The 16583-nt window shown below is 34.7% G+C and overlaps 1 protein-coding gene across 1 annotated transcript in view; it reads right to left on the reverse strand.

Annotated features, from left to right (window-relative positions):
- ARHGAP42 (Rho GTPase activating protein 42) overlaps positions 1 to 16583 on the reverse strand; it is a 338134-nt gene that overhangs the window by 167275 nt on the left and 154276 nt on the right. The window contains exon 4 of the mRNA XM_043579877.1: positions 4881 to 4952. Coding sequence (XP_043435812.1) covers positions 4881 to 4952 — 72 coding nt within the window. The remainder of the gene's footprint in view (positions 1 to 4880; positions 4953 to 16583) is intronic.

The following is a 16583-nucleotide window of genomic DNA, read 5'->3' on the forward strand; positions in this document are numbered from 1 at the left end:
TTGTTTGCTAAAGGTAAGCAAAATAAAATATTTCACAAAAGAGTATTCTAAAGAGGAGTCATAGAGGACTTGATAGACCAGCGATCTAAGGAATTGAGTTCTAATCCTCACTGTGCCAATAACTAGCTGCTCAGTCTGTTTATATGCATAAAATGAGTCCTGGGTCTCCTGAAAGCCGGTTCCATCACCTAAAATATGTAATAGGCTGATATGTAGGTATGTTTACACTATTTCTCTTAATGTATTTGTCTTTGAGTAGGAACTCAGATACAGAGTTTTACCTATTCTTTGGAGTCACCAGTTTATGTAGGAACAGGTTTGGCAAGTATAGATATGACTTAAAAATGATTCTCACTAGGGGCAAGGGCACGATTTTGAATGTAACCAAATATAGTTGTCAATTTATATAAAATGTGAAAACAAGTTACATTTCATTTTGCTGTAATGTATGCTGCTCTGGATATACTTATATTGTGAAAATTTTAGTTTGCATTAATCATTCTGGATACCTATTTTCTACTCATTTCTAGAACTGAAACAGCAGTTTTAACAGGATACAAATTAAAAAAAAAACACACACACAAATATTCAATTCTATACTCTGACACATGTAATATGTCAGGCCTGCAAACAATTCCATTCTGCATATACCAGCACACTAAGAACCTTTAAATAAATATACTTTGCAACTATTTATACATAATTTCAGCTATTCAAAAAACAGGAACCATCTCCTCAGTTCAGTGCGGGAACCCCCATCATTAATCTTTTCTAATGGCTTTCAATGGTGCTTTTTCCCCACAACTATAACTCACACAGTGCCTTGCGTTGCATAGCAAGGTATCAGGTGTCTCAAAGTCCACAGAACACACTACAAAAGGAAATGTTTGTGGTCTGTAGACTTAGTCCATGTCAGTTAAATAGGATCATCTGGTTGTGAGGAGAGGGCTACTTTGACTCAGCATTTTCCACTTGGTCCAAGCTGAGGTGGTCACTGACTGCACTGCAGGAGTCTACACTTAACTGACACTCTTACCTTCCAGCTCATCAGCCTGAACACTTCCTGGAAACCTCTATTGTACACACTGTAAAAAGCAGCAGAGTATCATCTGTAGAATTACCTCTATTTACCAGGAAAATATATAAGTAAAACAGGGAGTAAAGCAATAGAAAAAAATAAACTCCTTCAAATATTTTTATTTCTACCATGGTGTTTCTGCAATACCAAAATAAAACTGACCTATACATATATTTCAGAAGAAAATGCCTGTTTTTTTATTCACTTTACTGAACAAGGATTACTTAGCAGCTTACAATTTAGTACTAAAAGCATCAGGCAGATAAAGTACACAGAATCACCACAACCAAAAGGCCAAGTGCAGTAATCTTTAGGTTCAAGATTTCATTTGAATTCATTTAACAGCAAGTTTAAAACACCTCCCAATGACTAGGCAAAAGGCATAATATACTGTATGTGTTTTCAGCTGATACGTCCAGCAACTGAGGTGTTTAAAAATAGAATAATAGTAAAAAAAAAAAAAAAAAGATAAAATAAAAAATAAAATAAAATAGGTATAATTATTCATTTTCTTTTAACTATACCTAACCTAAACCTTGAAATAAGAATAATCCTTACACAAGTAAACTCTACTTTAGATGGGCCAAAACACTTGGAATATCCTGTACTAAAGAATTTTTCACAAAGCTCTTTAATTTTATAAAAATATCAGTGAAGTGAAACATTGTAAGTTGAGGCTCTAAGGTAAAATGGCTTAATTTCAGACACATAGTCCGACCTCCTAGCTCTGTGATCTGTTGTGATCACTTCATCATTTTCCTCATTGTAAAAGCAGGTGTAATACCTGTACTCACCTCATGGGTTGCTTGTGAGAATTTAATTAAGTCTCAGATGTAATAGCTCAGTAAGAACCCCTATAATATAGATGTCAATACAGATTAGCTACTATTATTCTTGGAAAAAAAAACTTCCTTGCTCTGAGCACACCCCGTATTCTTATTTTCTTCCTTTTTCTGCCCTTCCTTCTCAACTTCCTTATCTGTCCTGTTTTTCTCTCTCAAAACATCAAATGTTGAGTTCTCAGACTATATAGAAGTCCTCTTCTCAATCTATTCTTTCCCGGAAGGAATCTAACTTTACCCATGAATTTAATCACCACCTAGAGGACAATGGTTCCCAAATGTGTATTTCGAATTCAGGTAGGAATATATACATGCAAGCTCAACACCCCCACCTGGATGTCTTGGAGGAACCTCAAATTCATTATGTCTAAAGCCAAACTCATTTTTGCCATCCAAACATTAATGCTATCTATCTCAGTAAATCACTCCAAAAGTCACCCAATTATGCAACCCAGAACCCTAAGAGTAATCTCTGAAATGTCCTGTTCCTCACTTCCCAGTATGTAACCCATTTCCTACCTTTCCCATTTTACCTCTGAAATACATCCCTTTGTCTCCATAGCCACTATCACCTTCTGAATCTGAAGTCATTATCCCATAGTCCCAAATTGGCTTTCCCAAAGAAGTCCTGTGTGCATTGGTGGTATAGGAAGTCCTGCCCCCTCCAATCCCTGCATGACATGAAACTAGAGGGATATTTAAAATGAAAATATAAAAGATAAAAAAATAACATAAAAATGATAAAAATAAATAAAATTAAATTAAAATTAAATAAATAAAATAAAATAAAATAAAATAAAATAAAATAAAATGCAAATATAACAACACTCATCTAGCTACAACTTTTATTTGGCTTAACAATACCCTCAGAATAAGGAACAAAGTACTATGGGCCATTAATAAAGCTGTGTGCATGCCATCTGTCTCCATGGTCCTCTATATTTCTAACAGCCTGGACCTTTTTCTTCTAACATGCCAGGCTCTATCCTCCTTTAAGGCCTTTACTCATACCCACTCTGCTCCCTCTTTGGGAATATGGGTTATTCCTTTCTCGCCTCTGAACGCCTATTTCTAGCTATTTCTTTATCATTTAGCTCTCTGTTTAACCAATACTTCCTCCAGAAAGTGTTGCCTGGTCCTCTGGACATGCGTCCAGTTTTATTGGTCAGTTTTATTAATTATACTCTAACAAACTGCTCTTAACTTTTGCATCACAATCCTCAGTGCATTTGTAATTACTTTGGTGTCTGCCTTCCACAAAAGATAATAAGGGACACAAGTGCAGAGAGCAAGACTGTTGTGTTTACAACTGTATCCCTTAATCTTATCAAACACCATGCTGGCCACAAGTGGGCCAACTAGGATACTGATAAATGTTTCCTGAATTAATTAACATAAACATGGTTCTGGTTTAGTCACTGACTTGATAATTGTTTATAATTGGTAGAAAAATACACAAAAAACTCTAATTCAACAGACTTTGTTAGTTTCTTACAGGAAATAAGCATAAAAACTACTTGATTCTATAAGAAAGATAATCAATTCTGGAAGGGGAACAAATAATATGAAGAAAGACCAGGACCCCTGTGTGGGTCAGTGAGTTAAGCATCCTAATCTTGACTCTGGGTTAGGTCATCATCCCAGGGTCATGGAATCAAGCCCTGCATTGGACTTTGTGCTTAGTGTACAGCCTGTTTAAGAGTCTCTCTCTCCCTGCCTCTGCCCCTCTCCCCTAGTTGCGTGCTCTCTCTCGCTCTCGCTCTCTCTCTCTCTGTTTTTTGTTTTTTTTTGTTTTTGTTTTGTTTTTTGTTTTGTTTGTTTGTTTTTGTTTTTGTTTTTTGAGAGAGAGAGAGAGAGAGGGAGAGAGAGAGAGAGGGAATGAGGAAAGCTTCTTTCTGGTGCTGGGATATGAATGAAGCCATGGAGAGGTAAGAAGAGTTCAACAGGGAAGGGTAAAAAATACTCCAGGAAGAGGGAAGTTTGTGCAAAGCCATGGACATAGTCAAGAGTATATACAGAGACAGGTGAATGGACAATTGTGCCGGAGGAAGGAGATACACTGAAATGTTGCAAATGGGCACATTGTGGAAAGCTTTCATTATCAGAATTAAACCATCTCTCAAGGAAAACCACTGAAGATTTCATTGGAAGAAGGATGAAGACAGCAAAAATGTGTACAGATTAGGATGAAAGTAAGGAGACCAACTCATAAACTATTTCAATATTTCAGACAGATGGGAAGGAGGAAAGAAGGAAAAAATAATTCTGCAGTAGAAGAGACAATACTGCTTGAATGGGGAAGGGGTATGTCATTGACTAAATAGAAAACCAAAATAGAGAAAAGATAGAAGAAGGATGGGAGATGATGAGTTCTGTTTTGGAAACCCTAAATTTTATGTCCTTATATAATGTTGAGCAGGATAGTTGAGGTATAGGTCTGAGAAAGAGGATGCAAATAAATTTCAGAAGCTATTGGGCTCAGGGAAATCTTAATTGGTCTGTAATCAATTAAACAATAACACAAAGGCTTGAGAAACATGTCTAAAGTTTTTTCACAAACACATTTTTATTAATAATGAAAAAACACAAAAAATAATAAAAGTTATTTTATTATTACTTACCTAAGTTTTCAATACACCCAATACCTAATTTTTATTTTATATAGTTAGGAAAAAGTGTCTCAATTTTACTTTAACTTCACTTGTTAAAATAGTTAATTTCCTACAATTGTTGGGATGGGAGGAACTCACCCATAACATGCTGACTTTCTCTATTAAGTACAAGAATATCTTTTATGTTTAAAAGAATTCCAGTCTTTGTAACAGGCTCTGTGCAAAAATTTAAAATGATGTACAGAATTTTTTAAAAGGTTAACATCTAATTTCAAAAATGTTAACATCTGAAATTATGTCATCTTTAATTATCAGGAGGATATCTGAAGAATAAAATGTAGCACTTACTTTTGCTGCACCTATCTGTTCTTTGCGAAATTTCTCAAGTGGAGCAATTAATACATCATTAGCATTTTGAATCTGAAATTAAAAATGCAAATACATTAAATTCTGTATAATTTCATGCAAATATTGAAAAAAACAGCTCCTTTATTCAACTTATTTAAATGAACAGCTTTTGTTCTCCTGTTTGCTTCTATAAATGAAGTAAAAATATGTTGCATGTTGTATAGTATTTTTCTACCTTACAAGGTCATTTTCACCAATTATTTTACTCAAGCCTAACAATAATGTGAAAAATGGAAAACAGTACACATGTTTAGATCCTAGCCTGAATACTTAATTTCATATTCTAAGATTTAACTAAGAAATAGCACAGATATTAAATTTACAAATACCTTTAATTACACTAGTTTAATGCAGTCAGTTCAAGCATCATTTAAAAACTGAACCATACAAAGCGCTTCCATTTGGCACTAGAATGTTATTCTACAGCCACAAAATAAAATAAGGTTCATTTTTTTTTCCATTTAATTAGATTCTTTACACTAGGGATTTGTCTGAATGTTTGCATATGTCCAACCCTGCTAAAACTGTACCTGATTTCATTTCAATGAATAGTATTTTAGTCCCAAACTCGAAACTGGGATTTACTTACACCTTAAAACAGATTAATATTTAATTTGGATCTGTGAGAATATTGTGAAGAGGTTTTCAGTATGGGAGCCAGGGACTGAATGCAAGACCCAGACAATTCTAAGAAAAACAGTATTCTGGGAGGAAATTTTCATCTGAAAAAACCTTTATAAAGCATTAAAATTAAACACAATCTTAAATGTTCTCAACACAAAAAATGGTAATTATGTGACAGGATGGGAGTGTTAGCTAATGCCATGATGATAATCATTTTGCAATACATATATGTATCAAGTCAACCTGTACACTTTAAACTTCCACAATATTATATATCAATTATATCTCAATAAAGTTGAGGAGAAATTTACATTAACAAACAAAATTATAATTTACCACTGTGATAATATGATTATATAATTAGCAAATGCTAAGAGGAAGAGAAAACCTTTTTTAAAAATATATAACTATTTTAAAATAGGTTAAAGAGTATAAAGGAGTCCCTTATATTATTCTTGTAACTTTTCCATAAGTATAAAATTATATCACAATTTAAAAATTTCAAGGGAAATGTTTTCCTTTCACTTATTTTCACTTAACTTATTATTACCCAGTCAAGTTTTATTTCTCAAATTCCATATCTAAATATACAAGGATAGTATACACAAAAATAAAAACTAGAGTTTTAGTGCCCTCCATGATTATCATTCTCTACTTTGCAGAAAAATGACATGACGGATCTTGAAAAGACCTAAAATCCTTGCATAAAGACATATAAAGTAAATCAATACTCAAAATCCTAAGGCATCAACAACCAACTGTAAATACCTCTGACATCCATCACTTAATTCCCATTTATGAGCTAAGACAAGAATCCCTCCAGATACACTGTGCAGGCGTGCTGCTACAGAGAGATGACTGGAAACAGTAGCAAAGTACCTCACTTTTAATTCTCACTCTCTAAATCCTCCTTGCCCTCACGAAACCCCAAATCCATAAACACACACACATACACAGATTTTACAGAGGTAATAAATAGCTGATTCTGCTCTCAACTTGTTTGCATAAGGCGAAAGGCAGTGTCATGAACACTTCTGTGTTATTTGGAAAAATGGCAACAATAAAGGCTAACATTTACTGAATGTTTAGGTTATGCTGGGAACAAGCATGCTCTAATATATGTAAAGTTAGTGAACTTAAACAGGGAGATATTACTCCAGTGTTGAAAACTCCAATAATAATGATGCTAAATAAGATGATATGCATATACAGCACAAGCACACATATTTATGATTGGGCTTAAATTGGGATCTGTTCCTACAGCTGCTGTGTAACCATTCTGGACATGAGCTGCATCATCTACCCCACAACTGAACTTCGTTCTAAGGACTAAGACAATGAATGCAAAACACTTAGCTCAGTGCCTTACATATAGTAAGTGCTCAAAATTTACAACGTTTAATGTCTCCAAACTGACACAGATAATTAATCTCATTCTGTATTTACCTACTTAATACACTTCTGTATCTGAATCTATAGTATTCCCTTTGGTTGAGGTCGATCTAGGTTCACATTATGAGAAGATGTTTTCCCATGAAATTCCCAAAAGACAGATGGCCTGTACTCTCCTATATCCAATCACCAGGTACTTATGTAAGTGCCAAGCACATTGCTGAGATCTGTGAGAAAGGGAAAAAACTAAGACATGGACTAAACCTTCCAGAAAGTTAATGTCAATTTGAGAAAAGAGGAAAATTTTATCCATTTAATGAATATTTGATGCTCTTAAAACACTGCTAAAATCTTTGCAAAAATTGAAAGACAAAACTGATTGGAATAGTTACATGATAAACTATGCAGAACTCCTTATAAACACATAATGATTTTGACAATAGTAAAGATCCTTGAGAACTAAATGAGTCAGTTAGTATTTGGATGGTGAATGTGAACTGCACACACTAAAGAGACAAAAATATTCTAGAAACTGGGAACACCATGAATAAAGCCAAGGGGGTAGAACTAAGCATGACGTGTGGAAAGGGAGAATGCAATGCAGAAAAATAAACCATTTATTAATCACTCATTAAGAGTCAATCTTGATTGTGAGTGCATTGACCTAGTTACAGGTCCTCAGTTAACTTTTGAAAAATGGGAATACAGAATGAATATGAAGCATGTCAAACAGTTCTGGAACATAGCATGCTTCATAGAATTAAAACATTAGTATCAACTAACAAAAACATTATCTACATGGAAAAAAGTGTGTGTGTGTGTGTGTGTGTGTGTGTGTGTGTGTGTGTATTATTAGCAGGAAACTTGGTTGGAATAGGGAAAGGATACTCATAATCTAGGAAGAGCAGCCTGAACATGGAATCACTGCTGGCTTCTAAAGAGAAAACTAATGTTGTAAAAACTTGTTCTAGGAAGCCAGTAATATGTGGGATAGTTAGAGAATGAAGAGATGAAGACAAGATCTGCTAGCTGAATAGCTGGAAGTGGAACTCAAGTTTGAAATAAAGAAGGTGATAGGATCAGGGGCCTGCAGTACAGACATATCGTTAACAGGGATCTGCAGAGGCAGTGTTCTCAGAAAACAGAAAAGGACCCAGAGGGAGCAGAATCAAAGGGGACATTAAGATGTTTTGCCTCAGCACTGGAACTTGGGCATCATATTAAGAACTAGAGTAAATGAGATAAAGAGTGTTTGGTGGACAAGGTATAAAGATAATTTCACTTTGAACCTATTATGTTTCATGCCATGAGAGGACTCAAATATTTTGGCAGAGTATGCCATCTCAAAATGACAGAGTTAAGCAATAGGAATGAAGTGTTTTTATTAGGAAGGGAAGGATTAGAAAAGGAAGTGATTGGTAAATCTGTATACTAAGACATTGGCAGCCACATTCATATTTAATAGTTTAAATCTCTGCCAAAATCCGATGTGGCTATATGTAAATATGACCTGGGAATAAAACAAAGGATACAACACATCAGATGTGATAATTAACAACCACCTTATGAGGCAAGAATTATTTCTTAACTCCATTTCTCCCATATTTCATTTTTTCTTTTGTTTTTGGATTTGTTCAGTTTTCTCCTCTTTCTTTCTCCTACTCTCATCCTATTAATGTGAACCTGGAGGAATAAGAAAAGTAAAGAGGTACTGAACTGAAATATGAAGGGGAGAGAAACATCTAATAGAGTGATAGAGATAACAATACATATGATTTGTTCAGTGTTTGCTATGTAGTAAGTACCATGCCAAACTCTTCATAATATCAAGATTAAAATTTATTTTATATGAGTAATTAAATCAAAATCTAAAACTCATCTGCAACATATTAAGCACATGAATGTTAAAGTTAGACCTAGCTCCATTTGAATCACAGCATCAAAACTGCTAAATCTGTGTCTTCATACCCATACCTCGTAAAGTTTTTATAAAAATGAAAGGAGAAATATACACATTTTTAAAATAACAAGCATAGATTTGACATATGGCAGCCTTTTAAAAAATGTTTCCTTCTTCACAGAATTTATAATGTCTACTATGTGTTTAGTCTTATCATTTCCTATGGTTTAAAATGCAGTTACTCAAAGGTAGAAACTGAATTGCAATTAATTTAACAGAACAGTATTCATCTATAGTAGATAACCAGGAACCTATTTTTCCCCATAAACAAGTATAAAATATGCGTGATTTTACATCTGAAATATCATGCCTCTTTTGTCTGCAATGAGCCGCTGTTCACATGTGAATCTAAACTCAAGATATCAAAATGGAAATGCCAACAACACTCAAAGGCACAAAGTGGATTTACAACCCAATTTGGCTGCTTCTGATCTTCATCCCCCCAGGGAACACGTCTTTCATTCCCACAAACTGGTCAATCACAAGGACAAAATTTTTCAATTTTGAAGTAATCCAAGTGCAAATTAAAGAAGGTGTTTAAAATTTTGGCAGGTTTAAAAGAATTACTGTTGCTACTGCATAATAAAGGAAAATGACATACAAAATGGTGGAAAACTACAATTAAACATGTGAACCAGGGTATAACTTTGGTGACTTCACTTTCATAAGGTTTAAAAAAAAATGTAGAGAAATGCAATTTTGCTCACATGGAACTCCTTCTCTCCATATTTACGCAAGATGCTTGAGGAAACTTCTCCCAGAAGGTAATTCTGGGTTTGGGGTTGGGGGGGGGTGTCAAGTCATAGAGTTCAACAGATTCAAGATCCCATAATATCTGTGGAATGTGTTACTTTTCATGACCTTACTAAGAGGCTTTAGGAAAAATACAAAAGTAATTTTAATATTCTCCCTCGATATTGATGATATATAATTTTATAAAGTCTTATTTCAGTAAACAAGATACAATCAACTTACTATCTTATAATTCTTAACCATTTATAATTCTAAACCTTGGGTATAATCAACTTATTTTTATAAATATAGGTCCATTTTAAAAATCAAAAATAATTATCTGCTATTTCATTTACTTTCTGTAGCAGAGAAGCAAACTGATATTGGATAGTACTTTACAACATTTACTGGGTAAACACACTTTAACTGTGGATGTAGTGTGTTACATGAAGCCAGGCAATTAAGTTTCCACTCAACTTTTCTTTTGCTATTTCAAGCGGTTCTAATAAACAGCCACCAGGGAGTGCTCATAAATCACTCACAAGTAATGACTAGAAATGTTTTTATGTGATTAGACGATGAATACTCCAAATACACTTGGGTTTGTGTGTGTGTGTGTCCAAGTATACACAAATTATAATTTTCTATAGAATATGTATTTTCAAGTGCTATCCGATCTTTATTAAAAATTTCTATTTTTAATGCTCACTTTGCACTGCAGAGAACCTTACAACCTGTGTGTCCAATGAAATGAGCAGCAATGGAATAAAACAAATCTGAAAGGTAATTGTTACACTTTTACTTATCCCTCATTTTCCAGGTCTCGGTTAAAATCTAGTGTTGGTACCAGTCACAGCCCATCACTAATCAGTGATTATAGTGTCCCATTATCCTGCAACCAGGATAATGGATAATACCAGGATAGAGGATTGCAATTTTCTCCCCCAAACTTTTAATGCACTAAAACACTCAAAGTTCTGAAGAGAAGATTTAATAATATTCTGTGGTGCTAGATAACGCAACTGCTTGAGAAGACTACAACAGGTGATGTTATTTACAAAAATAAAACCTGAATGGTATCACTCATTGCAAAAATAATTTCCTGTTAAGGTACCTATATAGTCAATCCACACACAGTGAAAAGATATGACGGTGTTTCATAATGGGTAGATTGAACATAGTTAATGCAGAAGATACCTATAAGTAGTCTCTGAGATAAGAATGGACTATTTTCCCATTAGTATTTGCAACTGGGAAAATTAGATCACAGTCCTAATTTGGGATTACAGGCAAGCATCTCCCTCTGCTTCTTCCAACCTCTGTCCTTTTCCTCCTTCCAAAACAGCTTCCCAGAATGAACTTCTGGCAAGTGGTCTAGGGGTAGGCTCACTCCTCCATAATGGTCAGGTTAACTCTTCACAGCTACACAAGAGACAGTCCTCTTGGTCAATAAACCCACAGCTTTTCTAAACTAGGACCCGAAGGCCAAAACTCACATAATGTGCGAAGGACAGATATATGAACAAAACCTTGATTAAATAAGTAGTATGAAGTCAAAAACTAGAGCTTTTTATGCTTTATATCCTTTAATGTGAGCAAATTACTCTGAAAAACCATGTCTTCACCTTAAAAAAATGCTATGTAAGGTTAGCTGGATACCACTGTAATACATTTAATTTCAACTTGAATGTCACTTGCAACTTCAATACTGAATGCTTTGATTCTACTTATTAAGCCAGTGTTCCATTATGAACCCTACACCATTGGACCTCATCGGTTTAGATCCAACACTCACTTAAATCTAGTATTATTTTAATATTTTCTTTGTTTTTACCAGACATGATACTTTTCTTAGTGAAAATGGTAGGGAAACAAATTTCAGTTTTTGGAAAATGATGGTTTATGAATTCTCCCTTATTTCAGAAGACAGGAAAGAGTATACTCTGAGTACACTAGTTTGTATTTAATTCTTGGCTTATATCCTGACAAGTGTGCAATCTGGTCAACTTAATCAAACTCTCCAAGTCTGTTTCCCTTTATGTTTAAGGATAATATGCTTGTTTACAAAGATTAAATTCTATATTTTATGTATAATGATCATAACTTTATTAAAGTTGTATCTGCTCCCTGTTAAATTCATTCTTTCATGTAAACCAATTATAATGCATATATAATTTTTTTTTAATGAAACAGGAAGTTGCTACTGGAGATCTGGTATAAGAGTGAAATCTCATCAGCATATACTGAATGTCAAGACTTCTTAAATGGAACAGAGTAGCTATGAAGGCGAACAGTAAATAATCCTCTCTGCTTCTAGAACTTACAACTATCCCAAATAACTCAAATTAAAATTTGCTGTTTTTTAATAGAGTCATCTACCCTCATAAGATGAGGGAGTAGAAAAGCATTCATCCAAGAAACAACTGACCATTTCCACAGAATCTAGCTGAGAAAGTGAAAGACAGGGGTAAACTGCAAAATTTCACATAATCCACTGTGATCTAATAATATCATAACTCTAAGTCGTATCAAATGAAATTCTCTGAATAGTGAGTTATTTGAACAAGAAAAAGAAGCTATTTTTCATAGATTTTTGTTGCTCTTAAACTACTTTTGCTTTTATTCCCTCTTGCCACCAATCTCTAATGGGAGGTTATACTAAGAATATTTTAAAGCATTTAAGCATTGTGGAAAACATTTTGTTGTTGTTGAAACTTTTTTTTAACAGCAGATATAAACAAAACACCTCCTCAAAACCTGTGTCTACTTAGTGTAATCCTGATTACTCCTTGAACATTTGTAGTTCTAAAATAAAGGAGGCTAAAAAGATTTTAGAAAAAGAAGGTCGAATGGCTTTTTAGCTATAAAAAGATATGTGAAGGTCAAAGTAAAATTGATGTCTTACAAGCCACTTGTATACTCCAAGCATCCTATACATACAGTCATCACAACAATTACTTTTTTCTTGATTTTGACCAGAAAGTAAGCATTTAGGAAAACACTTTTATGAAATACATGGCTGTATTACCTCACAGGTCATATAAGTCAGATGTTGAAATTCAATCTATTTGTGAGAACACAGGGAAGTTGAGAAATGCTGCAACCCCAGTTGTTGCAGTGGGTTAAATAATCACTCCTGCATTTGACTGGGCAAAAGCATTCTGCAAAATTACTGGTTAGGTTACTTCAGCCACTCCTCTACCTTTGGACATTCTCAAGAAATCCCAGGATCTGCTGAACTTGTACACATCTGTGGTATTGCTATGGCTAGAGATTTTCCTGTAACACAGCTAGCTGTCCCATGTATTGATGTCCTCATGCTGATGAAAATCTACCTTCTCCCTTTGCCCCACCTCAGATAACAGAAATACTAAATAACTTCAGCTGAGTCAATTATGGCCTCGAGAAAACTCTCCCCCTGCCCCCCACCCAGGTTTCATCTCCTAGCTTAGAAGGATCAAAGTGGCATTATGTGTGGGGGTTGGGGGGGTCAACAAATTGATAATTTATGTAACCCAATGTTTATCTCCTCCCCACCCTGCTTTTAATGCTATTTCTTCTGCTAATACTTCTCTACCCTTCTCAGTATTCACCACTGAAAATATCTTTGGAGAGAGAAATTAAAATCATTCATCTGTTTTAAATTCTTCATTTGTGAATGTAAGCAAACTTCTAATAGTCTGTGAGTTTATAAAAGAAATGGAAATTCATTAAGGAAATTCCCAGAGTCACAGTTATTTTACAGCAATTACATCTTAGTAGCTGAATGTTAATGTATTTTAATCACAATTGCTCAGTATTTCCGTAATGGCAGATTGTTAAAACCTTAAGAAAGACTTAAAATATCCTAGTATATATACAATTTCTTAAATTGCTTATTCCAATTTTGTAATAATGGGGAGGGAATGGAAGGGAAGAAGAGGAGAGAAAAGAGAAGAGAAGGAAGGAGAGAATTAGGCAGGACAGAAACGCATATAAGCAAAAAAGAGACCAACATAACTACTATGTTATGAGGGAGGGATAGAGAAAGTGTAGGAAGAGAGATCTCTTACTAACAAGAGTAACAGTACTCATGTTACATATGTTACATGTGAGCATATATTCTATGTTATACGTGAGCAGGTTCACAGTGGCTCTAAGGAAATATTGTATGTATCTCTTCCCAGTCTGTATCCATTCAATGACCTTGCACTGAAGTCAGCTGAGGTGGAAGTATTTACACCATGGAAATCAGCAAGCATTACAAATCAGGGTTACACGCACATACACATGCGTGCACACAAACACCTAAATGCCGGCAGTTAACTTTTTACCAGAACATCAATGCTTAAAACTAAACATGTATTGGGACACACCAGTATTAAACTAGAAACAGTCGGAAAGAGTGGTAACTATACAAGACTCCTTTTATCTACTTTTTAAAGCATCTCTTTTAAACATGTACCTGTGGGCTTTTAACATTTCCAATTAAGTATGTCTTTCCCAACACCCAAAACTCATTTGTACTTCTTCACACTTGAACTTTTTTTTTTTTTTTACTTTTTTTATTTTTGGGACAGAGAGAGACAGAGCATGAACGGGGGAGGGGCAGAGAGAGCGGGAGACACAGAATCGGAAACAGCCTCCAGGCTCTGAGCCATCCGCCCAGAGCCTGACGCGGGGCTCGAACTCCCTGACCGCGAGATCGTGACCTGGCTGAAGTCGGACGCTTAACCAACTGCGCCACCCAGGCGCCCCTCACACTTGAACTTTTTTACACAGAGCAAGACTTTTTAATTTCTGGGCTTCCACAGCAATACCTTGAATGAACTTGTATGATAGCACTGGTGATAAACAGTTTCAGCTTCATAAGTCTATTTGAGTGATAGCAGGTTTCTGTGGTGCTGGGTTGAAAAGGATCCTGAGGGTGAACCTGGACACTGTAGGAATGATCACAAATGTTGACGATCAACATCTCTTACTAAGAAGAGTAACAGTACTCGTGCTACATATGTTATATAAATGTAGATACGATTACCTTTCTATTCCTTTAAAGGGAGAGATAATGTCTTATTGATTTTTTTAATAATCACTGTCTAGTAAAATCCCTTGCCACCGTGGAAACTCAACATAACCACTGCTAAATTGATTGAATAAAGTTACTTCTGATAGCTAACCTGCAGTTAGTTACTATAGTTACTCATAGTATTACTGAGGATAGCAACCTACCTACAAAAAACTAAGTATTTTTGATAATTAGCATTTCTATAATATGTAGTGATATATGCTGTATAACATAACTAGCAATCAATATCTATAGAGGTAGCAATGGGAAATTAAGCTCATTGACATCTTTAGAAAAAGATTCAGTCACAAAAAACAACTATTAATTTACAATTTTTTTTTGTTTACTTATAAATTGGTATGCAGGGAGAAAAAGTACACACTATTATAGTTCAAGTCAAAACTCTGGAGGGCAGACCATTATCATGCAAATGCCCATAGTGGGCTAAAAGGGAAATAGCAGTAACTCCTCAAAAATAAGAGATGCAGATCCCTCCAAATTCTCCCTACTCCTTCTTCCTTAAGGTTGATTTCACTACTGTGCTGAAGTGAAATCTTGAAAAAGAAAAACATCGCTCTGCTAGATCTTAGCTAGGAACCAGGAAAAACATTCAGGGTAGGGGAGTATGTTGTCAAATAACAGGTTTAAAAGCATGAAGAGAAAAGTAAACAGGTCACTCCTATCAGGTAAGTGAGGAAATGGATTCTAGAGTACAAATAAAAAACAATAATTAATGAACACTTTCTATGGGACAAGAGAATTCTTCAATCCTCACAATAGATTTATGAAGAAGGTACTATTATCATTCCCATTGTACAGATAAGGAAAATGAGACTCGGACTAAGTAATTGCCCAAGGTCACACACAAATAGCTGGTGACAGAGCTACAATGTGAATCCAGGCATTCTGACTCTCAAGTCTATATTCCTAACTACTCTGACAATCCTCATCATACCACTCTCAGATAGTAAAGAATATACTGCAGGCAAACTACGTCTTGCCCCCACAAGCCATATGTGTGAGTATGACTATCATAAAGTAAAAACCAAGGAAAACAAATGAGCTGCAGAAGTAGTGAGGAGATTATTTTCCTATTTTCTAATTCCTAAACCCTTAGATGTAGATATATTATTTTCTCTATTACAAATCTTTTTTTTTTTGAAAAATGGTAGGACTTTTTATTGCATTCTCAGTTTCACTGTTGTGCTGATGTCATACTTAAGTGTGTGATGAAAAATCAAGCTGAGTTGAGTAACAATAATTATTCTTGGCTTACAAAACAGTTGTAACAGTGTAATGGTGACATGAGAAACTGCATGGACAGAAGGAAGATTAGGAAGACGTTACTGCAACTATTAACTTAAAATAGGAACATTTCCCCCCACATAATTCTACCAAAGTTCGGAAAATGAGAAAATAAGGGTGTTCTTTCAGAAATAAACAACAGTAGTATTGCCTTTTCCTACTACACTTTCCCTGGTACAACACTTACTGAGGTTGCTTATGTCACATACTATCTTGATATAAACAAATACAGGAAACACTGCAAATGGAACTTGGACAATTAAGAAAAAACAACACCAGTAGCTAATACACAAACATACAGTGTATCTTTCCTATTAACTAACGTTGTAGTGACTGCTTGAATGTGAATATTTTGAGGCTCTCTAGGGACTAGGGGGAAGAGAAAATCTTTGAAATAAATTAATTCCTTAATTGAATAAACCAACGAATTGAATCATACTGTTAAAATAAAACCGAGAGAAATTAATTAAAAGAGAAAACTTCAGAGCTTTAATACATAATTACAAAAGTCCAAGAATACCCAAAAGTTTTCTAAGTCCTACAATTTAGCAAACAGAGGTATGATTTATTTTGCAAACATTTTCCT

Source organism: Prionailurus bengalensis, chromosome D1 (assembly GCF_016509475.1).
Source record: "Prionailurus bengalensis isolate Pbe53 chromosome D1, Fcat_Pben_1.1_paternal_pri, whole genome shotgun sequence".
NCBI lineage: Eukaryota > Metazoa > Chordata > Mammalia > Carnivora > Felidae > Prionailurus > Prionailurus bengalensis.